The sequence below is a fragment of the Leuciscus leuciscus genome (genome assembly GCF_965113295.1).
Source record: "Leuciscus leuciscus genome assembly, contig: HAP1_SCAFFOLD_620, whole genome shotgun sequence".
Lineage (NCBI taxonomy): Eukaryota > Metazoa > Chordata > Actinopteri > Cypriniformes > Leuciscidae > Leuciscus > Leuciscus leuciscus.
Genome location: NW_028118119.1, coordinates 1 through 26,391, shown reverse-complemented (window position 1 = coordinate 26,391; position 26,391 = coordinate 1). Strand labels below are relative to the sequence as shown.

General features: G+C 39.2%; 1 protein-coding gene across 2 annotated transcripts; it reads right to left on the bottom strand.

The window, feature by feature from the left end:
- Nucleotides 1-552: 552 nt before the first annotated feature.
- On the bottom strand, nucleotides 553-14,439 carry LOC309491837 (transmembrane protein 170B-like). Of its 2 annotated transcripts, none has more exons than XM_082190863.1 (3): nucleotides 13,950-14,190; nucleotides 6,650-6,820; nucleotides 553-2,685 (listed from the first exon to the last, which is right to left on the bottom strand). In XM_082190863.1, exons 1-3 carry the CDS (start codon nucleotides 14,047-14,049, stop codon nucleotides 2,555-2,557), a joined length of 402 nt encoding a protein of 133 aa, XP_082046989.1. In that variant the 5' UTR covers nucleotides 14,050-14,190; the 3' UTR covers nucleotides 553-2,554. The 2 variants fall into 2 exon arrangements, with proteins under 2 accessions (XP_082046989.1, XP_082046988.1); XM_082190862.1 differs by having other exon boundaries at nucleotides 562-2,685; nucleotides 14,090-14,439.
- Between the last annotated feature and the right edge of the window lie 11,952 nt (nucleotides 14,440-26,391).

Below are 26,391 nucleotides of genomic sequence, written 5' to 3'. Positions count from 1 at the left end.
CAAACTTAAAACAGCTCCATGAATCAGTGCTGAGAAATCTGACAAGCAAAAACACACAATATAAAAAGTCATAAACGGTTGTTTAAAAAAAGAATCATATTCAATTTAAAAAGTCCTAAAGCTGAAGAGATAAGGAATACTTTGGCTTAAATAAACATTGTCAATGACAACAGAAGAAAAGAGCAAAAGGAATAATTTCCCGTGAACCTGTGTGCTTCAGTGACTTCGACGTCACTTGTTTCATACAATGCATTGTTTTAGACGTCACTCTGCCACACATGGAATGAACGGTTTGTTTAGTAATGCTTAAATACTGAAATAAACAGGTGGAGTTTGGTATCAGTCCTTGGAGAGATTCAAAGGCTACATGAAATGAAACATGTAAATAATACTTCAAAATAATTAAATCATTTTAAATGTGAATGCAGTTGAGTTTGTTCTTGTTTCAAAATTATATATATATATATATATATATATATATTTAATTTAATACATTATAATAGTTGCATTTGTAAGGTAGGCTATTATGAAAAACTTTATAATGCATTATAATGCATTAAAATACCTTTAAAATGCATTACATATATAAAACTATTATAATGTATTATAATACTTTCCTAATCATAGTTACACTTTTAACAGCAGCATAACATTTCATATAATACAATAAATTCTGTTTTTAATGCATTATACTCTTTATACTGTTTGTTGTGGGTGGTTGTTAGGCGGATTTAAAATAAAAATAGAATAAACTCACTTTATTATGAAGCTTTATAATAATTCATCACTATGGATTTTTTTTAACCCGATCTGTACACCAGGTAAAAAGCGTTCTCATTCAAACCCGATATTTAATACAAGTTTGTTCGAATCCCTAACCATGAATATTAAGAGAAATAAATAATAGTTATTTTTGCCTTGGTAACTGATTACTCTGTATACTATAAGGCTTCATAAATACCTTTATGATACATTGCATATAAAGCTTCATAGAAAGTGCTAGCAAATAAATATCCAAAAAATACAAATGCAAACATTTACATTCAAAACAAATCGAATAGTCTTCAACTATAAGGTTATTATTAGCGTTAAGACATCAAAAATGAATGGTGTTCATGAAAATGAAACGCGTAGGGAAACAAATACAATATTTTATCAATAATAAAGCCAGTGGCAGCAGTGAGGTTTCGTAAAACACACCGCTCTCGTCACATTCCACACCGGTCGCGAAACGCTCTCCGTTTAACCTGTTCGCTCCTGTACCTTACACAACTCTAGTTTATACTGTTTTGGTGGAAACTTATGGAAGGCAAATTATTAACAGTGCAATTTCACACGTATGTTGGCAAAGACCCACATGCGACCGCTTTCATTATGGCATCGGTGTGCCCTTCCACGCGACAGCTTTCAAGTACAATACATTTGTCCAAGTATCCTAAAAATAACAATATTCAAAATAAACCTGTAATGCCAATGCAAAGGAGAAAATCTCCTCTTGATTTACTCACATAGTCGTACGCCAACCTCTCAAACTTTGTAGAACGAGTCCAGGACGAAGGTGTCTGTCTTGTCTTTTAAGGCCTGAGGTTTAAGTCCCCATATTCGAGTAGGGAGAGTATTGCCACAGTAATGCTGGATGAAATGGGATTACTATGAAATAACATTTGTACAAGGACAAGCTCAGATTTGGCAGGGAATGGGAATCCATGATATTATCGCAGGTGATGGATTACCTCATAACAGAACAAAAAGTTGTAGACCATAGTGACTTTTTCAATACTTGTCATCTTTGCTTTTAGACCAACATTTGATTAAATACTGGAGTTAAAAAATTCACACTGATGTTCCAATGTGTTCCCATATTATAAATAAGGCATTTTTCCATTATGGATACATTTAAATAGGTTACAAGAGACCAGATTACTCCTTAACCTCCTTAAATTAAGGTCCATATTGCATAACCTTCAGATCTTACACTTTTTAGACAGTTTTCAAAATGCAGAAAGTGCTATGTGGAAGCCATTTCTTATGGAGAAGAAAACTGGATGTGATAATACTGTTGGCCCAGAGTGAAGATCCATAATCAGACAAACAGGGATGTTTCACGCCGTTCAGCTGAGCAGGATTAGAAAATGTTTTCCCACACTGATTGAGGATACAGAGACAGACAAATTATTAGAAGATGCTTTTGATGCATCCATCCTGGCTTTATGGCCCAACACCACTCAGTTTACATAAAGCTGAAGCAATCCGTGTGCAAAAATGTTCAGCAAAGATGAACAGACATCCCAAGATTCATCTCAATCCTCCATCGAGGCAGTTGGCACGTTGAGTGAGTTTCAGTAATTGGCCTATAATGCTGTTTTTGCTTCTTGAAACGTTAAATTCTCAGAAGGTTTCATATAGAGGTCCATTGGCCATTAGTGACTCCTAAAGCTCATTTCTTTGCACCGCAGGCCAAACCTCTGTGGTTTAACCACACTCACCTCGAGCCCGGCTCTTCTGCCGGCTGATTGGCTGTTGGGTGTGTCAATCAATGATGCTTTCCGTCCGTTCAAAGAGTGGCCAAGATCCGTGAGAATGAAATGATGACGGTGAAAGCGGTCTGGCCCACCCCGAACACCAGAGCTTCAAGAGGAGCCATGTCCTTCCCTGCCACACGGTACACAGCCGCCACTGCCGCACCTGACACAGGACAGATGACAATTATAATACATGAAGACAAACTTTGGTGTCGGCTTGAGAAATTCTATTCTGAAAGCTTGTGGTTGCTAGGTTGTTTCTATGCGGTTTGTGAGGTGTCCTGGGTGGTTGCTGAGTGTTAAGGATGCATGCTAGTAGGGATGTGGCCGAAGCCGAATACTATCCCAGCTCTTTTTGGTTCCCAGAACGTTCTTTTTTTAAGGTTTGTTTGTGGTTAGCCAGAAAGGTTTTCTCAACGGAAATAGAACGTACGTTTTTGGTTTGTAGAACGTTATTCTAACATTCCTTTAACGTTCCCCTAACATTATTTTAACGCTGTTCTAACGTTCCCCTAACCTTTTTTCTCCAATATCATTACCCCAGTTGCAAAATAATAACCTAAAAATAACCATTTGGAAATGTTCTGTGTAAGTTATTTTTAGGTTATTTCCCTGCAACGTTCTGGGAACATTATTTTATGGTTGCAAAAAATAAAACCTGAAAAGAACGTTCCTGGAACGTTATTATTTGGTTCTCAAAAAATAACCAAACGGGAACCAAATACTAACGTAACGGGAACGTTATGTGTTTGCTGAGATGTTTGGAAAGGAAACAACGGATTTTACGAAGCCCCTAAAGGAACATGGTGATGGGAAAAAAATTATGAGGAGATACATGACAATGACGCTCAGGAATGTTGCACACCAAATCCTCCGACATCGCCCTGTCAATCATCTCTCCTAACTGTCTTCACGTGATAAGTGAAAGCTGATGTACTAATGTAAACAACTACCCCAGTAAGCCTAACAATGTCCCTTTAGGAGCTCCGTAGAATACGTTTTTCATTTTCCGTGCCTTTCCGAATTCTGGATTTAGGCCTCTAGTTGACAGGGTGTTGTTACGCAGTTGCTAGGGTGATCTGGGTGGTTGCTATGCAAACCATATATAATTTAGTAATTTATACAGTTTAAAATTAAAATTAAACTTGGTGTGAAATAATTTTTCAATTATACTGTAGGTGTTTAGGGAATTATCTATTCAGAAGAAACATCCAAGGCAAAGTTGATAAATAAATTACACATAACCTCCAAGAGATCTCCAAGTCTACAGAGCCACAAAAGAGCAACATCTGAATGATTAAATCTTCCTCTGGGAAATCGCACGTCTGAAATTGAAATAGAGATGTTTTTTCTGTGACTGTGACTGTGGTTGTTTGCAAAGTTGATACATTTGAAGCCAAAATAATACATTTATAAGGGGCTGCATTCTACACGTTTGTACATTTTAAATCCCTGCAGTCTCCTTATAATGTTAGTCAAGGGTTCTTGCACCAAAAACAATTTGTTTTTTACCTTCTCTCTGACACTTACAATTAAACAGGCTGTTTTTGCTTCTGTTTTCTTCTATATGTAAATGCGGTCTCTTATGATTGAATACCATCCTCGGGTATGTAACGTGTCACAACATGCCCACCATGTTGCTGAAAACTGGAAACATGAGTTTATATATAAATGTGGGTCATCATGTGTTACTTAACAGACTTTTTAGACTGGATGTCACTTTAGCCTGGCTCTGCAATTTATGTTCTCTGTTCATCAACTCACACATACGTTATGATAAACAGAAGCTCAAGCATGTTCACTTGACATGAGAGAACCAATGAGGTTCATTCTCGTGTTACGCAGCACATTTGAGTTTCAGCAAGAACCAATGAGGTTCATTCTCGTGTTACGCAGCACATTTGAGTTTCAACAAGAACCAATGAGGTTCATTCTCGTGTTACGCAGCACATTTAAGTTTCAACAAGAACCAATGAGGTTCATTCTCGTGTTACGCAGCACATTTAAGTTTCAGCAAGAACCAATGAGGTTCATTCTCGTGTTACGCAGCACGTTTGAGCTTCAGCAAGAACCAATGAGGTTCATTCTCGTGTTACGTAGCACGTTTGAGCTTCAGCAAGAACCAATGAGGTTCATTCTCGTGTTACACAACATGTTTGAGCTTCAGCAAGAACCAATGAGGTTCATTCTCGTGTTACGCAGCACATTTGAGTTTCAGCAAGAACCAATGAGGTTCATTCTCGTGTTACGCAGCACGTTTAAGTTTCAGCAAGAACCAATGAGGTTAATTCTCGTGTTACGCAGCACGTTTGAGCTTCAGCAAGAACCAATGAGGTTCATTCTCGTGTTACACAACATGTTTGAGCTTCAGCAAGAACCAATGAGGTTCATTCTCGTGTTACACAACATGTTTGAGCTTCAGCAAGAACCAATGAGGTTCATTCTCGTGTTACGCAGCACATTTGAGTTTCAGCAAGAACCAATGAGGTTCATTCTCGTGTTACGCAGCACATTTGAGTTTCAGCAAGAACCAATGAGGTTCATTCTCGTGTTACACAACATGTTTGAGCTTCAGCAAGAACCAATGAGGTTCATTCTCGTGTTACGCAGCACATTTGAGTTTCAGCAAGAACCAATGAGGTTCATTCTCGTGTTACGCAGCACATTTGAGCTTCAGCAAGAACCAATGAGGTTCATTCTCGTGTTACACAACATGCTTGAGCTTCAGCAAGAACCAATGAGGTTCATTCTCGTGTTACACAACATGTTTGAGTTTCTAGCAAGAACCAATGAGGTTCATTCTCGTGTTACGCAGCACATTTGAGTTTCAGCAAGAACCAATGAGGTTCATTCTCGTGTTACGCAGCACATTTGAGTTTCAGCAAGAACCAATGAGGTTCATTGTCATGTTACGCAGCACGTTTGAGCTTCTGCAAGAACCAATGAGGTTCATTCTCGTGTTACGCAGCACATTTGAGTTTCAGCAAGAGTTTGTTCTTGCGTGTCAAGCAGGTTCCTTTGAGCTTATGTTTATGTTCGCTAATCAATGTTTATAGGTGAATAAAAGCCTCAATTCAATCTTTTCATAAAGCGATTAATATTTTTACGACCTCTTTATGAACTTTGAGTGTCAAAGTGTCAAAGTGATAGATGCGTAGCTGTAAATGGGGGACAGAAAACTAACAGATTTCATTAAAAGATCTTCATTTGTGTCTGGAAAATGAACAAAAATCTTGTGGGTTTGGAACGACATGAGGGCTAGTAATTAATGACAATTATTTTTTGGTGAATTAATCCTTTAATGCAGGGGTGCCCAATCCTGCTCCTGACGACTGTCCTGCACAGTTCATCTCCAACCCTAATCAAACACACCTGAAGCAACCAATTAATGTCTTCAGGATCACTTGAAAATTAAAGGCAGGTGTGTTTGATTAGGGTTGGAGATGAACTGTGCAGGACAGTCGACAGGAGCAGGATTGGGCACCCCTGTTTTAATGTATACAGTATGTATATGAATATTAATGTGTATCGTGGTGTGAGTAGCTCTTTAAAAAAATTTAATCAATTACACACACACACGCATTAACTGACTAAATGTTTCTGTCTCTAACTTTCTCTCTCTCTCTCTCAGCCAGATCCATATTAATATTAAAGCAGACCTCTGGGAATGGGCACTTCGGCATAGGGTTATTTTTGAATCAAACTACATTTGTGCTAGACTGGAGAACAGCTAACAGCTATAGTTCATTGACACCCTGCCCAACTAGACAATGTCGCTAAAACATTTTCCATTCTAATGCATTTTATCAGTCACAGATACTCTCTAAAAACCACACAGAACACCTCAGCAACTGCATATAGCAACACCCCAGCAACCTCCCAGAACACACTAGCATCATGGCTGTGAACTATGAATGAGAAAATGTAAAAATGTTGTTGGATCAGAAACATTTCCCAGTCTCACGGTGACTTGATTACAACAGCAAAATTGTGCGATAATGAATCATGCACAAAAAGACCATGCACATTTATTAATTTTGAGTTCATGTTGTGTTCGAGAACATGCACACTTGACTTAATGTGCTGATATTGTCCGATAAGAAAAGCAGAAGTGTGCGAGTACTGACTGGTGATGACCCCTCCGGTGAGCGAGGCCAGGAAGCCCACGCTGATGAGCACCAGTGTGATGAGCCGTCCTCTCTTATGACGCTGCAATGTCACACACATCAGCAGACCCACGGCGCTGTGAACCAACAGAGAGGAGAATAGACACCACAGGAACACCCAGTACCACATTTCTGCAGAGACAACACACACACACACACAGAGAGAGAGAGAACAAACTAGTTAGAAAGTTAGCTGGTTAATTCTGCATTTCATTCAGGAAGCACATGCATGAATATGTCAGATGCGTGGCCATCCAATTTGATATAAAATGTTTAACTTTTGGCTGTTCAATCCAAGAATGCATCAAAAAAATACAGAAGTAGGTGTGTAAAAGTAGTTTAGTAGAATAGTTATTTGTGTATGTTTTTTTCTTTAAAAAGTTCTTCTTTCTGCTTCTTGTGTGAAGAGGAAATACAATGTGTTAAAGAAACACTAACACAGTTCTGCAACACACTTTATGTCTATGTCTAAAATGAACAGACTGCAACAGTTTTTGTTATGAGATCACATTAATCTGTCATTTATTTGAATTCCTTTTAAAAATACCTTTTATGTGACTTTGTTTCACCCTCATCCCACACCCAGACTTTCAATCTCATAATGTGAATATTTGATTATACACAAAATTATGGCTGTCACTGAGTTTTGATGTTATTTTCACCACAACCAGCAATTTACCCACTAATATAATCTAGGACTATTAAGGTAGTGTACTTGGTTACCAAGGAGAAGAGCAGGAGATGAAGACAAAGATTAAATGTTGTTCTTTCGAACTTTCTACTTATCAAACAATCATGAAAAAAAAAATGCATCACGGTTTCCACCAAAATAGGAAGCAGCACAACTGATTTCAACATTGATGATAATATGATTTTTTTCTTCAGCAGCAAATCATCATATTAGAATGACCGGTGATTTTTTTTTTGTCATTTCCAATCAAGCTGTAATTTTGTCAAATTATGCAAAAAAAGCATGAAAATATAATAAATTGTGTGTGTGTGTGTGTGTGTGTGTGTGTGTGTGTGTGTGTGTGTGTGTGTGTGTGTGTGTGTGTGTGTGTGTGTGTGTGTGTTTAGGAATGCTGGAATTGAAGACAAATGAATGAGTCAGTCCAAAATGTTTCAAATGTGATTTCCACCACATAATATTATTAAACACAAATTCAGATGTGGTGCACATGACATTTGTTGGCAAAAATAAATAAATAATAATAATAAATCAGTGGGGGAAAAAGAGACAAAACTGACAGAATTCTACTATGATGTATGGATATGCACACTTGGAATAAAGTCAATTAAATAAACAACATTTTTATAAATGTTCACAAGACGATGCTCATAGTTGAAGAAATGCTTGTGAGAGTCTCCAGTCAGAACCCATCTTAACCGAGCAGAACACACTGTTCTTACAAAAGTGAACCTCGATAAATACTCTCCCACTATCACCAACCTCGCTTTCTCATAAACTGTCTGGTCCACTTTCATATACTCTCTCTCTCTTTATCACTCTATATATGTCTCTCAGTCCTCCATTGGATTGGAGACTGTTATTATTTAAGTGCCTGGTCCACACAGATCAGAGGAGAGTAAATGGACAGTCTGTCTCCACTGAGAGAGATTCAGACGGCTCTGGATCGTTCCAGAAGATTCCATGACATGGACCGGTATCTTTGCTCAACAACAATGATGATCAAACTGCTGTTGTCATGAACTCTGGGAAATCCAGCTCCACATAAATGAAAAATGCTTGAGAAACCAACACGCTCGGGCAGAAATACTGCTGACAGCTGTAATTTAACATGTCAAAGCAAACGCGTCAAATAACGAACTGCATAGTTGCACATGAAACACTGTATAGTGCTGATCAGAGCGCTTGTACCCTGAAGCATGAAGAAACATTGTGCCATTAACACCCTGTGTTCATTCAACACAGAAATGAATTTTCAGCATCATTCCTCCAGCCTTCAGTGTCACATGATCCTTCAAATCATTTTAATATGCTGATTTGCTGCTCAAGAAACATTTCTGATTATTATAAATGAGGAAAACCATTTTTGCTGCTTAATATTTTTGTGGAATCTGTGATACACTACGGTTCAATAGTTTGGAGTAGGTTTTTTTAAAGAAATTAATACTTTTATTCAGCAAGTACACATTAAATTGATCAAACGCGACAGCAAATACTTTTTATAATGTTACAAAAGATATCTATTTTGAGTAAATGCTTCTCTTTTGAGCTCAACTAGTCATCAAAGAATTCTACAAAAATATGTAGCAGCAAAACAGGTTTTCGACATATAAATTGTTTCTTGAGCAACTCAAGCATATTCTCAGCTTATTAGAATGATTTTTCTCACACACACACACACACACACACACACACACACACACACACACACACACACACACACACACACACACACACACACAGTATATATATTTATATGGTCTGTCTAAAGATTCTGATTGGTTGGAGGGTGTGCAATAAAGCCGTTTAATGCACAGGTCAGTTTAATCACCGTTCTATATTATTGCGCTGCTTTCATTATTTTATAAATATTAATTAATTAACTTTGCTACTAAATCGCTAGATTATATTACTCAGCAAGGATGTTGTAACCACAGTTTTTTTAAGTAATTAAACATCATTGCTAGAAGAGAGACACTGCAAAGATGCAGGTAATTCATAATTCACACACACACACACACACACACACACACACACACACACACACACACATCTCTCTCTCTCTCTAATATTTATTTGAATGAATCTCTCGCGATAGGCTGATCCATTCAAATAAATGTTATAATTTAATCAAATAAAAGTAACCTTACTGCACTACTTTATCTCTGTGCCTGATTTAAAGCTGACAGACAGAAAGCTAGATCTAATGAGTGGTAGCTGATATATACTGTATATTCTCTGTGCATTAGATAATGAGTGACATGTGAAGGCCAAGTATGGTAACCTAGCCTGGCAAGCCAGACCTACATCAAGATGTTAGGTCTGGCAACTCACCATAGACACAGCTCAATTCCCTCGGCACGCAATAGGACAGCGCTTCAACCAACCAGAGCGTTTTCCCAACAGCGGAGCTAGTTGATAGATTCAACTTTTGCCATATCTGCCCGGCAAAACTACAAACACATCTTCCTTCCTCGAAAGTCAATGGAGAGTTGCTAGACTGCCCTGGCTGCAAAATACATGTTGCTGGGTGCATCTAGATTTCTAGGCTAATGGTAACCCATACTGCATTTAACCAAGTGCACACATATTAAGAGTAGTGAGTAGTGAACACACACACAGCAAACCGTGGACAGCCATTTTTGAAGTGGCACTCAGGGAGTGATTGGGGGTTAGGTGCCTTGTTCAAGGTCAAGGTCCTGTCATTTCCTCCATGTATTGAGAATCGAACCCGCAACCTTCGGGTTTACCAGTCTGACTCTCTAACCATTAGGCCATGACTAAGCATTATCTATGTGTAAATGACTAAAGACTGACACAAACAAAATGTATTGATTAAGCTATAAGCTGCCGCTCACATGCTAAGTGAGACTTAACGTCCAGACAGTGCTGGAGGTCTGTAAACACACACACACACACTCTGTTATCAGTAAACTGGGCCAGACTGGGCAGAAAAGCCTCAGATCATCCATGATCAGCCAAAACTGAATGATGCTGATGGAAAGTATTCCTTCAATGTACTACTGACCCACAGAGAGACACTCATTTTTACCTACAAATACATGTAACACTATTAAACTATGAAGAACCAAACAAAAGTAAACACTGAACAGAAACGCGTGACAGGTTATGGTAGGTTACTCTAATACAACAACATAGATCATCAGGACATATTTTGAAGGTCATCTTGTCACAAAACAAGAGGGATGGGTCAATGTAAAGTGTTCGCTTGTGAAAGGCCTCTTTGAACACCCTGGGTTTTCGCCGTGTCAACAAAGCAGTTTCCGAGGTGACAAAAAGCCTCTTTTGTCAAGCTGTCAATGGTCATAGTCAGTGACAACGTTCTTTAACATCAGCACAGTACAGACAGACAAAATTCTTATTCCAATTAAGTGAGCACACATAAACAAACATGCAATAACCTAGCGCTATCTCACTCTGTGGCGAACCACAATAAACATAGCTAAATGCTAAACGAGATAATGATCACCAAACAAGAAGTAGCAAAAGTTGTCACACATGTCTACTGCTAACAGGATTTCAACTTTTTATGAAAGCATAAAGTTTCTGCTTCCACACAGGAAACTCAATAGCTGCATACTGAGATAATTACAACTTCATTGGGGGTATAATGGATGTTTCTATGTTGGTTTTGATATCACAGTGAGATCGTATTATTAGCAGTGTCTGGCAGACGATAAAAATACAGACTTGCTAAAAAAGAATCACCCACAACCCCTAATGTTGTGACCGAGTTTTTCCACAGGAAACCAGTTTTCTTAGAAATATTTATTCTTGGAATATGCATTAAAATGTTTTTTTAATATATATAAATTATGAATACTTGAATTCAGCAAGGATGAAGCATTAAATTAAACAAGACATTTATAATGTTACAAAATATTTTTTTTATTTTTTTTAAATGCTCAAAGAATCCAGAAAAAAAAATGTTAAGCAGCCCAGTTGTTTTTTTAGCATTGTTAATAATCAGAAATGTTTCTTGAGCAGCAAATCAGCATATTAGAATGATTTCTGATGGATCATGTGACTTTGAAAACCAACGTTTAGAAGAACACACTGTTTACCCAAAGGCACAAACAACTGCTAAGTAGGCAGAACTCTGTCTCCTTCATAAACAGCAGAAGGAAATGAAATGACTAAATAGGCTTGTTTCACTGACCAAAACAGGAAACTCCATTAACTTTCCTCTCGAGTCATAATCTCCCTGCGTTCTCTTTGAGTCTCTGTGCTTCTGCACCTGTGCTGTTCCTTCACATCATCACAAAAAGTGATGCGTAACACATCTGAACACAGCTGTCTCTGTCAGCGGCGGGGGGGCTGAGGTTCATGTTCTAACCAATGCTGAGGTGCCACCTCACCCCATCACGTTCTTCAGCCAAAAATCGATATTTTGTCATCATTTACTATTATGCAGTTGCACAAATACATGTTTGGTTTTTTCATGGTGCTTTTTTGGTCACTCTGAACTGGTTTTATTTATCAAAATATTCTTAAAAATTTCTCTTTGAGTGCCATGCTTTGGAATGCAGTGTTTTCTTTGTCACTAGATTAGTGACTTCTTTTCAACTAGCAAATTTTGTGATTTTTGGACTGCTAGTCGGTCACTAAATAATACTCTTTCTGATATCTGACAGAAAATATGTAAATGAGAATAGCTTTTATTGGACATTCGGCTATATATTGTATTAAAATACAGAATGTGAGCACGGATTGAGAGAAAACAGATGTAAAGACTGTTGCCGCATTACGTCATTTTGCGAAATTAAGCTACTTTTTGAGCACTGTTGGAATGACACAAGGGTGGGTGAGTAATAAATCACTTTTTTTTATTCATGAGTGAATTATTTGCTATCTCACATGCTACCCGTCCTGCAATTCTCTCATAAGTTGCATCATGTGTTGCGTCATGCCAGATGTCCACCACAAGATTGCAAAAATTATAATCTGGGCAAATCGCGGAAGTGAAAGGATGGGTGTGTGTCGTGCCTCATGCACCGTAAAACCGGCGTACACTTGTTCCCTAGAAATACTTCATGCTGCCTTCCAGTCACATTCACTTACCTGCCGTGGTCTGGCTTTTATATTACATCACATTGTTCATCCAGACTCCAGTTTTATGCTGGAATCATAAAGCAGTTTTGCTTCAGGACCCAGATTTTACATTGTGACCCAACAAAATACAAAAACTCTATCGCACAAATGTAAACAAGATATTTAAAAAATTGACTGTATAGCCTACTGTATATATATACATATATATATGTGTGTGTGTGTGTGTGTGTGTGTGTGTGTGTGTGTGTGTGTGTGTGTGTGTGTGTGTGTGTGTGTGTGAGAGAGAGAGAAATAGAAATCTTTTGTAACATTATACATGTCTAGTAATTCTATTATATATGTGTATATTCGTGGTTTTATGCACTTTTTGGGTCATAACCACTGTCTAGGGTCAAAACTCACCAATTAAGAGCCACTGCAATCAGTAAAAAACAAATCACAACATCCGTTTCATATACACAACAAAATAATTTAAGGAAAGGAAAATATTATTGCTGTAGTTGTTCATACACCCATCTAATCTGGACCCTTGAATAGGAAATTAAGTATTCTTTGGGAGTTTATGGGGAGGTTTTTCCATGGAAGGTTACACCCTTGTCAATGAATAGATGTTTTACACGGTGTTCGTAGCCTGGTCTCACTCATGTCACTAGTCACTAGCACACAATCTACAAGGCAAGACTGTATAATGCTGCACAACAACAGAAGCCCATGAGCACAGTATCATGTGGAGACCAATATGGTGAAGGTAATTACTAATGATTACTCCACTACACGAGCCGAGAGCCGCCAGAAACCATGCAATGACTCAAGATTAACTAAAGATTGATGGGTGGCACAATGCTTTTTAGAGGTTCACATCAGACTGGCTGAATGCATTAGAGCACTACGGTCTACGGTCAAAGCTTTTACTTCTAATACACAAAAACAGACATCTCACAGTCAGGTGCATGGGGAACTATTCTTACTATAACACATATTATAGTTATTCCGATAACAAAAAAAGTATTTTTTTTGGACATGGTGCCATGGTAAAACTATAATTTAGACACAACTATGATGGTAATACCATAGTATATATTGAAATACTGTAAAAAAAAAAAAAAAAAAAAAAAATATCACAATATATTAAAATGATACATAGGCTACATTGATACCGAATGATTACCATGTTATAGCTGCCACTATTTGCCACAACAACAAAAAATGCTACTATTACGAAAAGTTCTTTGGCAATATCATTACAGTGTTTTCTGAACATGTTCCAATATAAAATTATATTTTTCCCACATTTACCATGGTCTTCTTCACTATGATGTTTTATATATAGGCAGGCTATCAAAGCAGACTGCACACACACACGATGCCACGATGTATTATAGTTCACTGGCAATACACACTTCCTATTGCATTAAGGACTGCATGCAATACTATAGATAAAGCATTATTAATTTAGCATGTAAGCACAGAGTATACAGTGTGTGTGATGTGAAGTGTGACCTTGTTCAGATGGGATGCGCACAGCTGCTCGTGTTCCTGCCGGTACAATAGACTGACCGGTGTGTGGAGAGGCGTGTGCGCGCGTCTGGATGACACACATGAACCCGTTTCACCCGATCTTTCTCCTCTCGTGAACGTACCTGTGAAGTGCTGTAGGGTCGGTACCGTGCCCTGGACCCACAGGCTGAGCACTTGCTGCACCGAGAGATTAATGGAATAATCCTTATTCATGTTCGCGCTGGGCGGCTGGAGCACGGCCCTCTTGCTCAGATATCTGACCGAGAATGGGGGACACATGGAGCCGGTTCACCGGGGCCGCGGCTCGCTGGAGGAGGATGGCGGAGCGCCGGTCCGTCTGATCAGCTGCTGCTCAGGGGCCATGATGGGTACGGCTGACACACACATACACACACACACTCTCTCACTCACCACACACATTCACACACACGCGCACACACACACCAGCAGCGCTTCTGGATGGCGCTTAAAGGCGCAGCGCTCTTAAAGGGAGGTGAACATCACATTTTACACTACGATCAAATACAGCAGTTTATGAATGAATGATAAAAAATTCATAATTACTTAATTCAGCTATATATATAGCCTAATATTATATATAGTACCTAACTGTTAAATACTACAATATATAGTGGTAATACTACAGCTATAATGGTAGTAATTTAAGCAATATTAAATAATGTAACAACAATAGTAACTGTTATAGATGCATAGATAAATAAGTTAAACCAAATGCTATACAGTTTGTATAATTAAATGTCAATTATATAAAATATTAAACAAATACGACTATTACTACTACTACTACTACAAGCCTAATAATATTAGCAATTTCTGAAATATTAAATAAAAATAATATTAATAAAAAACAATAATAAGTGTTATTGTGGTTATTAATATTATTATATAGTAGGATAATAATAATAATGCTTTAAGTTAAGTTAAACCAGATTCTATATAAAATAATATTAATTTGTATATTTTAATATCAATTGCTAATAATATTAACAACAACAATAATAAATTCATAATAATTATTTGATTACACACAACTTATTGATATATTATATGATTTGATTTTGATAAGCTACTACTACTACTACAATAATAATCTTCATCATCATCATCATCATCATCTAGAATATTTTCTAGTCTTGCCTCCTCTTACTAAGTGAGAAAAGTTGTTGCTGTTATGGAAAATTTGTGCCAAATAAAACCAATCTATTTTTTTTAGAAAAATCTTACAATCTTTGCTATCTAGGAAGTGTAGACATTAAGAAGTAATATTAATGTCTGAGCATTTCCTAAATAAATTGAAGAAGCCTTCCTAAGCTCCTGGCAGTTTGTGGAAGAGATTATAGGCTTAAAGATGTTCCCTGTAACTACACATACATAATAATTTAGCAAATACAGATTGCACTACATATGCCAAAGTACTGAAATGTATGAAGAAAAATGTGCCGCCAATCTAACCTCATACACTATTGATTAATCATGCAATACTAAACATAAAAGTAAAATAAGATGCTCTTAGATTTTTTGGGGGGTAGGACAATGAAGTAGGCTAAATTCCCAGAACAGGTTCATGGACTCAGATTAAAACGTAAATATGAGATTGTCAGTGACATAAGCGGAGCAGCTTCTGTTCCCCAAACACACACACCCTGATCATTTTCCCACTATTTATCCGCCTGACATTTGAGCCTACTGTTGTATTACCTTACAAAGCCAAACCTCTCCGCTTCTGCTTTCTCATTGTAAAAACGCTCCATTGTAGGAACAGTATGAAATGATGTCTGAATGGCAGGTCACGTGAGGAGCCCAGAGAACACCACACCAAAGGACTGGATGGATTAGTGTGAAGGCAAACACCTGACACATGATCAGAGCTGGGATAGGAATGACTTCTGGACCTTTTGTGAAGAAATCCCAGCGCCTCTAAATGGCCGAAGGGTGTGTTTCCAAAGGTAGAAGAAGGAATCGTTCAGCCCCATGAGCATTGTGGGACTTAAAAGCATCACTTGCTGCTTGTACACAAACCTACCGGCCACAGAAATGAATTCAAGTGTCAATCAGTTACACTCATTCAGTTTGTACAAATGAAGAACTTTAAAAAGCTAAATAAAACTACGATTATAAAGTGATAAAGTATAAAGAATTATAAAGTAATTCATTGCCTGTAGCCTATAATGTATTCATCATTCTACTTTAATGGCACACAGAGTAATTTGGTCTTGGTCAAGTCAGGGGTGTAAATTACCATAACAAACAACCATGTTATTTGCATATCACAAAAACACTCTCCCATGCGGTTCATTCAGCCTTGAATTTAATTAGATTTGCTGCAAGACGAAATAAATAAATAAACATCATACTTTCTGGTGATATTCAAATGTGTCTTCAACGACACAATGTAATGGGTTATGGAAAATTCCATGTAATAAAATAATTTATTTTTCACCCTATCCAGCAGATGGCGCTGTGAACTTACATTGTACAGATTGACCCAGTAGTTTTCCAGTGTCCAAAAGCTCAGTACAGTATCTAAGCATATTTATAGGCTTACAGTTAGACATAAAGCATCTGTCTGTCTGTCTGTCTGTCTGTCTGTCTGTCTGTCTGTCTGGTGTGATAGATAGATAGCTCTGTGTTTTGTGTGTTAGATTTCTCTTGAGCAATTTGGGAATTGTCCTTGTGTGCTATGCGAGTGCTCACAGTCTGACAGTCTATCATCAGAATCGCTTTAGGTGTATGTGTGTGTGTGTGTGTGTGTGTGTGTGTGTGTGTGTGTGTGTGAGAGAGAGAGAGAGAGTGTGCGTGAGTTAATCTCCAAAAAAGTTCCCGCAGCCACTGCATCTAAATCTGTAAGTGTGCGTCAGCTGTAGTTGTTAGTGTGTAACCGAATCTAAGGGAGTGACATGGCTGGAAGCGTGTTATATCAATCTATTCATACTCGATTCTCTCATTGTTTGTTTCTTCTGCTCTTTCTCTCTCTTCAGGTGACTCATGTCTTGGGCAGCTCATCTGAATCACAGTCAGAGAGTTGCACGATTCACTGGAATGATCAAGTCCAAGCCTGAGTCACAACCACAGACCCCACTGAACAAACACAACATGACACCAGGGCCTATTCAACACCATAAAGTACCCTTTTCATCATTATTTTTTTCTGGCTGGTGTTGGGATATTGCCAAATACAGGGGGCCTCAGCAAATTCCCAAATGGGGGGTGGATAATTTCTTTAAAATTAAAATAATAATATTATTATTATTTATGATAAAAGTTATAATATATATTATAACATACATGTAAATTTATATTATAATTATCAACACTTTTAAATATTTGGTAACACTTTATTTTAAGGCGACGAAGGTACACTACATGTACTTACTATACTAAATAAACAGTAAATTATGCATTATTACAAGTAACTATTTCATCATCACAATTTTTCTTTCTTTTGTCAAATCAACCTAGATAAATAATGTAGTTCAGTTTCTGTTGATTAAGTCAAACTCCATAGCATTAATTCAGTTTTTTTTATTTCAATGAACTCAATATTTTAAGGCAACCAGGTAATGTAATGATTCATGTCTGTGTTCCTCTGTCTTGTCCCATGTTTAGCAGTTCCTCGTTATGTTGATTAGTCTCCCCAGGTGTTTCTCATTTACCACGCCCCCTTGTTATGTTTAGCTTGTTTGCATTTGTATTTAAACCTCTGTGCTACAGTTGTTGTTTGTCGGTCGTTATAGCTGTTTCCCTGTTCATGTCCTGAGTTCTGTGTTCAGTTGTCTGCCTGGATTACCTGTTTGTGTTATTAAATGTAATGCTTGCATATGGATTCTCTCTCTGCTTCATTCCTGCCTCATCGTAACAGAACGACCGACCAAACGATGAATCCAGCAGCATTTAAGGGTTATCTTCAGCCAAGTAGGCGGCCACGCCTGGTTCTTATCCCCAGGATGGCTGCTGCCATGCCTGCAAAGCCTGAGTCTCTTCGCGTCATGCCTGCAAAGCTTGGGTCTCTTCACGTCATGCCTGCAAAGCCTGAGTCTCTTCGCGTCATGCCTGCAAAGCTTGAGTCTCTTCGCGTCATGCCTGCAAAGCCTGAGTCTCTTCGCGTCATGCCTGCAAAGCCTGAGTCTCTTCGCGTCATGCCTGCAAAGCCTGAGTCTCTTCGCGTCATGCCTGCAAAGCCTGAGTCTCTTCGCGTCATGCCTGCAAAGCCTGAGTCTCTTCGCGTCATGCCTGCAAAGCCTGAGTCTCTTCGCGTCATGCCTGCAAAGCCTGAGTCTCTTCGCGTCATGCCTGCAAAGCCTGAGTCTCTTCGCGTCATGCCTGCAAAGCCTGAGTCTCTTCGCGTCATGCCTGCAAAGCCTGAGTCTCTTCGCGTCATGCCTGCAAAGCCTGAGTCTCTTCGCGTCATGCCTGCAAAGCCTGAGTCTCTTCGCGTCATGCCTGCAAAGCCTGAGTCTCTTCGCGTCATGCCTGCAAAGCCTGAGTCTCTTCGCGTCATGCCTGCAAAGCTTGAGTCTCTTCGCGTCATGCCTGCAAAGCCTTCACCGCTGGTCCTGCCCAGCACAAAGCCTTCACCGCTGGTCCTGCCCAGCACAAAGCCTTCACCGCTGGTCCTGCCCAGCACAAAGCCTTCACCGCTGGTCCTGCCCAGCACAAAGCCTTCACCGCTGGTCCTGACGCCCAGCACAGAGCCCTCTTTGTCGCTGGTCCTGCCCAGCTCAGAGCCCTCTTCGCCGCTGGTCCTGCCCAGCTCAGAGCCCTCTTCGCCGCTGGTCCTGCCCAGCTCAGAGCCCTCTTCGTCGCTGGTCCTAACCAGTTCAGAGTCCTCTTCGCCGCTGGTCCTACCCAGTTCAAAAACCTTGCTGCCGCTAGTCCCGTCAAGCTCAGAGCTTCACGTCAGTCCTGCCGAGCCAGAGCCAGAGCTTCACGTCAGTCCTGCCGAGCCAGAGCCAGAGCTTCACGTCAGTCCTGCCGAGCCAGAGCCAGAGCTTCACGTCAGTCCTGCCGAGCCAGAGCCAGAGCTTCACGTCAGTCCTGCCGAGCCAGAGCTTCACGTCAGTCCTGCCGAGCCAGAGCCAGAGCTTCACGTCAGTCCTGCCGAGCCAGAGCCAGAGCTTCACGTCAGTCCTGCCGAGCCAGAGCCAGAGCTTCACGTCAGTCCTGCCGAGCCAGAGCTTCACGTCAGTCTTGCCGAGCCAGAGCCAGAGCTTCACGTCAGTCCTGCCGAGCCAGAGCTTCACGTCAGTCCTGCCGAGCTAGAGCTTCACGTCACGTCCGCCCGTCCAGAGTCTCGTCCCGCCGAGACTGAATCTGTTCCTGATACTGATCCTGAGCCTGAGCCTGAATCTGTTCCTCTTCCTCTTTCCACGCCTGTGTCTTCGGACAAGATGGCCGACTCCACGCCTGTGTCTTCGGACAAGATGGCCACCACCGAGCCAGTGTCTCAGGACAAGATGGTCTCCAACGAGCAAGTGTCTCAGGACAAGATGGTCTCCGCCGAGCCAGTGTCTTCGGACAAGATGGCCGCCGCTGAGCCGGTGTCTGTCCCTGAGCCGGTGTCTGTTCCTGTTCCTGAACCAATGTCTGTTCCTGTGCCATGGTCTCCGCCCTGGTCGCCTGCACAGCCTGATCCGCCCTGGTCGCCTGCAATGCCTGCTCCACCCTGGCCTCCCGTCTTGCCGCAATCTCCAGGTCCTCTTCCGCTCCACGGGCCTGGCCCTCCATCCCGCCCCCGGGTCCGCCTCCGCTCCACCACCCTCCTGAACTATTGTTTCCTGGGGAGTGTCTGGAAGCCACTCTTAAGGGGGGGGGGTTATGTAATGATTCATGTCTGTGTTCCTCTGTCTTGTCCCATGTTTAGCAGTTCCTCGTTATGTTGATTAGTCTCCCCAGGTGTTTCTCATTTACCACGCCCCCTTGTTATCTTGTTTAGCTTGTTTGCATTTGTATTTAAACCTCTGTGCTTTAGTTGTTGTTTGTCGGTCGTTATAGCTGTTTCCCTGTTCATGTCCTGAGTTCTGTGTTCAGTTGTCTGCCTGGATTACCTGTTTGTGTTATTAAATGTAATGCTTGCATATGGATTCTCTCTCTGCTTCATTCCTGCCTCATCGTAACAGGTAACTTACGTGTAGCTCGAAACCAAAACAGTTACACTTTATTTTACAGTCCCAGTTCCCACTAGTTATTGTAATTATAGACTAATTAGTATGTATACTAATAAGTCTATAATTACTATAACTAGGTACTAACCCTGAACCTACCCCTATAACCTCAACCCATGTAGTTACCTTATTTTACCCATACTGTAAGTGCACTGTAAGTACACGAAAGTGCATGTCCTATCAAATAAAGCGCAACTTAGACATGTAATGCGGTTAAGAAAGACCTGGAACTACTTTAGCCATGCGTTTCCCTGAAAATAATTGCACACCTTAGAACGTTCATCAACCAATCAGATTCAAGCATTCAACAGCCCCGTAGTATAATGAAATATGCGACATACTTCACTCTGAAAGATGCAGTGCATCAGACTACATTTATTTGATTTGATAATTGCACTAAGCTATATCATGACTTGTGCACAAACAAGTGTTTGGGAACTCTGTTTCAGTCAAAAAGGTTGATGACTCGCCTTTGTCACTTACTTCTGGAGAACATAAAAGGAGAATTTTTAAAGAATATCCTGGTGGTCAAGCTTTACACGTTGTCCATGCGTTTTTTAGCATGAACAGCCTAAGTTAAAAAATCTTTGCTGTAGTTCTCAACTCAAACCTAATGCAAAGAGCCTAAAGGTACCATATTAGATTTGTGAAATGGCTCCTAATTTTTATGATACTTTTATAAGGCTTTCAGTGTATGACAGACCCATCGCACCCAGTATGTTCTTCAAAAACCTTTCGTTATCCATGCACACAAGACTTCAAAGCAATCCCTCTTGACTTCTCTTGCAAAGAGAAGATTCAAAAGTTCATTCAGTAAAGTTCAAACAGAAAACGGCTTGCTTTGTTGCTGCGTTACTCACTACAAGGCGTTTCAAATGTGAAACTCTCCCGAGGTTGTTTAACAAATAATAGGCTGTACAAGCTACTGATGTGGGACTTTAAAGCTTTAACTTGGTTTGACCTGGTCGCCAATCAGTAAGATCATTCCAGATGAAATTGGTTGTAGTACAGACACCTGCGGGAGACCTGCCCATTCCTGCCTGAGACTAAAAACGTGTTCCTAAGGCTACGGAAACCAAATCCTGGGACTTTCAGCCTGATTTTTCACGGATTACTCGTTTACACTTAAACCTGCTCTGATCTTAATGAAGGGACTTTCTTTTTCAACATTATGAGACATATCAAATCACGCACTTATGGAAAGCATCCTTTATATCCCATTTTTCCCAGACATTTCTTGTACATTTACTTTTGGTTTCAAAATAAGCAAGAAATGTTGTTGCTGTTTGTGGTTAAGTTATTCATTCAGACAGTGTAAACAACTGTTCAAAAGATTTTTTTACAGTTTTTTAAAAAGAAGTCTCTTCTGCTCTTTGATAAAAAAAATACAGTAAAAACAGAAATATTGTTGCACTTCACAATAATGGATTTCTATTTGAACCTATTGTAAAATGTAATTTATTCCTGTGATCAAAGCTGAATTTTCACCTCCAGTCTTCAGTGTCACATGAATCTACATAAATCATCCTAATATGATGATGAGAAAAACTCTTACTGACCTTACTTTTAACTGTAGTGTAAAGTTTAAAGCAGATTGTTGTAACAAAACACAATTCTTCCTTAATTATAGTTCGCTGTTATGGAATCTTGTAATTACGCACGTCATAAAGAAATCGAATAACTACAGCTTCTTTGTTAGCGACAATGATCTGTTCATTTGACAAAGGGTCTGTGACATCAAACAGACCTCCTGTCAATCAAAATCAGACTCCATGGGAACTGGTGGTCTAGAATCCGCTCCAGGCAACCTAGAGTTAAAAAAAGGAGACGTAACTCCAGTTTTTGTTCATGGTTCCGAGAATACGGCATTAATTAGAGTGACACATAGGGTTTGAGCAAGGCCTATCATGTTCTTGTCACAACGTGAAGGTGTAAGTCCTCCTGGCTTTGATAAAACAGCCCCCGAGGGTGTGGATTTTTAAACAGAATTCCCCTCATTCAATCAGACATGAGTAAGATGCGCAGGCGGTGGATGTCATCATCAAGGGATGTTGCAGACATCCAGTTTTCATTTTAATCACAATTATGTTGGATTTTATAGGTTTTGTCAACTTATCCAGCATTACATAGTACACATAATAGCAGGATGGTAAGAAATGATCCACACATAAGTCTGAAAGACCTGTACTAAACATCAAAGCTCTATCTGAGGATTCCTGCCTTTGATGCATTTGACAGTTACCTACTAAATACAGACATCTAATGTAATCTCAGCTAAAACATATTTAAAATGAGACTTTAACTAGGTCTTTGCTATATTTTGTCACATTTTTGTAATGGACAAAACGCTGAACGTTTTGTAATGGACAAAAAAATGGCCGAACGCTGTGAGTGTGTGTTAGAGATCAGGAATGATGAGAGAACATTGTGCTTGGTACGTTTTTGGTCTTCAAACCAAACTTGGGTCTCCTGCCGACAAAGTTTAAATCCCGTCTGGCTAGAGCTCTTCCCATGATATTTACACATTAGTTCAGCAGACGGAGAGTTGACGGTCTTTTTGTGGCTCTTTGAACGCATTCGATCACATGATTGTTTACACTACGATAGCAATGGTCGAATGCGTTTTCGACAACCTCTGGAAGCGGTCGAAAGTGGACAAGCTCGAAGCGTTTTAGACCCCGTTTACACCTGTATTTAGCATCGTCCACTTGTGATCCGATCGACCAAAACGCATCTTAATACTTTTAGTGTAAACCAGGCCAAAGTTTTATTTAAGATTAGGGATTTCTTCAAATGGCTAACATTAAGTATGAGCTGTAATGGTGATGCTTGACTTACGAAACACAGACGAGTGTCCTTCAGATGAAGGTTCTCCAGTCAGCAGCTGTGATGTCGATGGACATGATCATACAGGAACAACACGCCTGACTGAAATAGTGTCGGCTCAGGTTCTTCTCATCTCAGTTGAGATAAAGAGTGAAGAATTACAAAGGGTGAGGGTGAAATTGGGGTGTATTCGTTTCATATAGGAAGAACAGAACCTGTTTGTCCTCAGAGTAAGGATAGATGTCCTGGCAGAATCACACATCAGCATCATATAGTGTGTGTTTCGAGTCAGCGGAGCGCCGTGTTTCACGTGTACTCGCTTCATGAGATCAGAACGTGGTTCTGATGAAACTGAACAAACCACTGATGGTTTAACCCACAAAAAAGAGGCTGTGAAACCTTCCACAAGACCAACATGCAAAGTCATTACACACATCACACTCCAGGAGTAAATTAAGTCATCATGTAGGCTACTCACCCTGGTGTTGTTCTAATGCAGTATGTCATTTATTTTTTCGGACCACAAAAGGAGAATAAAAAAATAAATACCCAGCTCGCGCTCGTCTGTCTATAACGGCAGTGAATAACGCCCAGCATAATCTTTTTTTTAAAAGATGTAAAAGTATCACAGAATGATCCCATGCAACATGTGCCGTATATTCCAAGTGTTCTGGCGGTACGGTGAAAAACAAAAGGAAATTTAAAGAATTATTTTATGAAAATCCTGACCTTGGCCTAGGGTCTCCTGTGAGAAATCAAGATTAATAAAAACGCAAAAATCAAATACAATCCATGTACCTTCTCCTCTGAGGTAAATATATCCATTGTTTTTGAAGAAGTTATCGCATTCACATCTGTCAACTTTCTTTCTGACTGGATACCAAGATGAGTAAATGATGACTTAATTCTCATTTTATGATGAACTTTCCCTTTAAAGAATCAGGAGAAATAAAAATAGACAAATCAGACCATTGTTGACATACATAAAGAGTAGCCTACAAAGCTATAACACTGAGAAATATTTAAACTCATATTGCGATCTCTGACCTTTGATTGCAGGTATCTTGGAAAACGCGAGCACAGTTTGAGACGCTGTTGAGATCTTTTCTGAAACCAGAGCAAGCACGTAAATGAATAAAAAGCAAACAAACAAATAATTAAACATAAAAACAATTAAAAAATAAATTCCCCTTTCAGGTATCACATGGTATCAGTGGTCATCCACAGCGCAGAAGGACTTTACATGCTGTCAGCCTGTGTGTTTGTGGTTATAACTTGCATGATTGAAGTCTCAAGGTCAGTGGTAACTTAGTGGTTCAGGCTTTGGGATGATATCATGAATGTTTTGGGTATGATCCAAGATCACACTTCTCATGTGATCTAAAACAAAACACTTAACCTCGGGTTTCAGTGTAGTGTATATTCCTCACATGTCTGCAAAAAACACACAAAAAAACACAAAGAACTGACTCTCATATTGAGATCACATGCCAGAATGATCTATTCATTATGAGTCACAGTCACAAATTTACTTTTAATTTTTTACTTTTTGTTTTACATTGTATTGCATCACAGCCTTATAACTGAATTGATACAACTTCTAGGGAAATTATCAAGAAACAAAACTGACAATTTAAGGGCAGTCATTGTTCAACTATCTGGTTAATTATAACAACGTGTGATGAGTCATAGAGTGTTTTACCGCAGTCACAGATGCATAAAAATGGCAACAGCTCACTTAAAGCGGAAGCCTCCAGTCTTATTGGTTTGTGTTTTGCAATATCCAGCAGTCAGAGTCAGGAGTGCACTGAAAACATGGACGTTTACAAGAAACCAAGCTGTGACATTTGGCACTTCTGGAGGAGCTGGGTTAAAACAATGAATCTATGCAAGATATTGAAACGTTTGAGGTGCTTTGTAGCAACAGTAAACCAGTATATTCCACTAGGCTTTCACAGTCATGTATGCCATACACAAAATACATATATTTGAAATATATTTTCAAAATATATTTTTGGAATATATGCAAATATTTGATATTGGCCCAATAAATATATTTTAGTTCAACATATGTAAATATATTTTCATATATGTTCATATATGTTTTAACTTTTGCAAATTGTTTCATTTTAAATTTAAAAAGTTAACATTTTCACAAACAATACATTTTCAGTTTATTTTTTTTAGATAGACCACTTCATCTGTGGATAGTGCTCTACCACTTCCCCCAGCCACATTTTTCCTACTGGTTGGGGATCGAACCGACAACCCTTCGGTTACAAGCCTGAAGCCCAAAGCCCTAACCAGTAGGCCACGGCCCTTTACTGACTTTATTGGTCTAAAATGACAATTTTATATAGGAAAGAACACACAGAATGCAGAGTTTTTTCCCCTATTTTTACAGAATTGAATACAGTTATTTAATAGTGTGTGTATGCAGTGTTAGACACTGAGTTCTATCTATTGTTTAAGTGTACTTCACTGTTGGAGTGTCACTGTTATACTTGCATCATAAATATTGTGCATATTTTCAATATTTAAATGACTTCAGGAAAGATGTCAATAAAACAACAATAAATGTAATAATTGCACTCAGTGTTAGGTACGTGCCACCTAATATGGCCTAATAGTCCTAGGAAAGCAACTATCTTACATTGCAGTCATTTAAATGTAAGTACAGTATTTATTATAGCTGTGTGTCATAATACAGTAGTGAAATATGGTAGCCTACTGTTGTATATAGGGGAAAAGGTAGAGGAATTACTATGATCAAAATTCATTTTCGACCCTTCTTTAGGCAAGGCAAGGCAAGGCAAGTTTATTTATATAGCACATTTCATACACAATGGCAATTCAAAGTGCTTTACATAGAAGAAATTAAAATAATAAAAAGAAATAAGAATAATTAAAACAGTTTAGAAAAATAAAAAATAAAATACAGTACAAACAGTCGGACGAACATTGGCACAGTGCTCATTCAGTAAATGCATAGTTAAACAGATGTGTTTTGAGTCTGGATTTGAATGTGACTACTGTAGGAGCACATCTGATCTCCTCTGGAAGCTGGTTCCAGCTGCGGCTGGCATAATAGCTAAAAGCAGACTCGCCATGCTTAGAGTGAACCCTTGGTATTTCAAGCTGATATGATCCTAATGATCTGAGTGATCTGTTGGGTTTATATTCAGTGAGCATATCTGCAATGTATTTAGGTCCTAGGCCATTGAATGATTTATATACCAGTAATAATACTTTAAAATCAATCCTAAGTTTAACTGGGAGCCAGTGTAAAGACCTGAGGACTGGTGTGATATGTTCATATTTTCTGGTTCTGCTCAGAATCCTAGCGGCAGCGTTCTGTATGAGCTGCAACTGTCTTATGGTCTTTTTGGGAAGGCCAGTGAGGAGTCCATTACAAT

What these genes read in the sequence shown, in the direction of transcription:
- LOC309491837 (XM_082190862.1), bottom strand. Translation starts at nt 14,246, where the DNA reads ATGTGTCCCCCATTCTCGGTCAGATATCTGAGCAAGAGGGCCGTGCTC. An exon ending in GACCCTACAGCACTTCACAG is followed by an intron (nt 6,821 to 14,089) that starts GTACGTTCACGA and finishes TTGTCTCTGCAG; the next exon opens with AAATGTGGTACTGGGTGTTC. An exon ending in CACCGGAGGGGTCATCACCA is followed by an intron (nt 2,686 to 6,649) that starts GTCAGTACTCGC and finishes GTCCTGTGTCAG; the next exon opens with GTGCGGCAGTGGCGGCTGTG.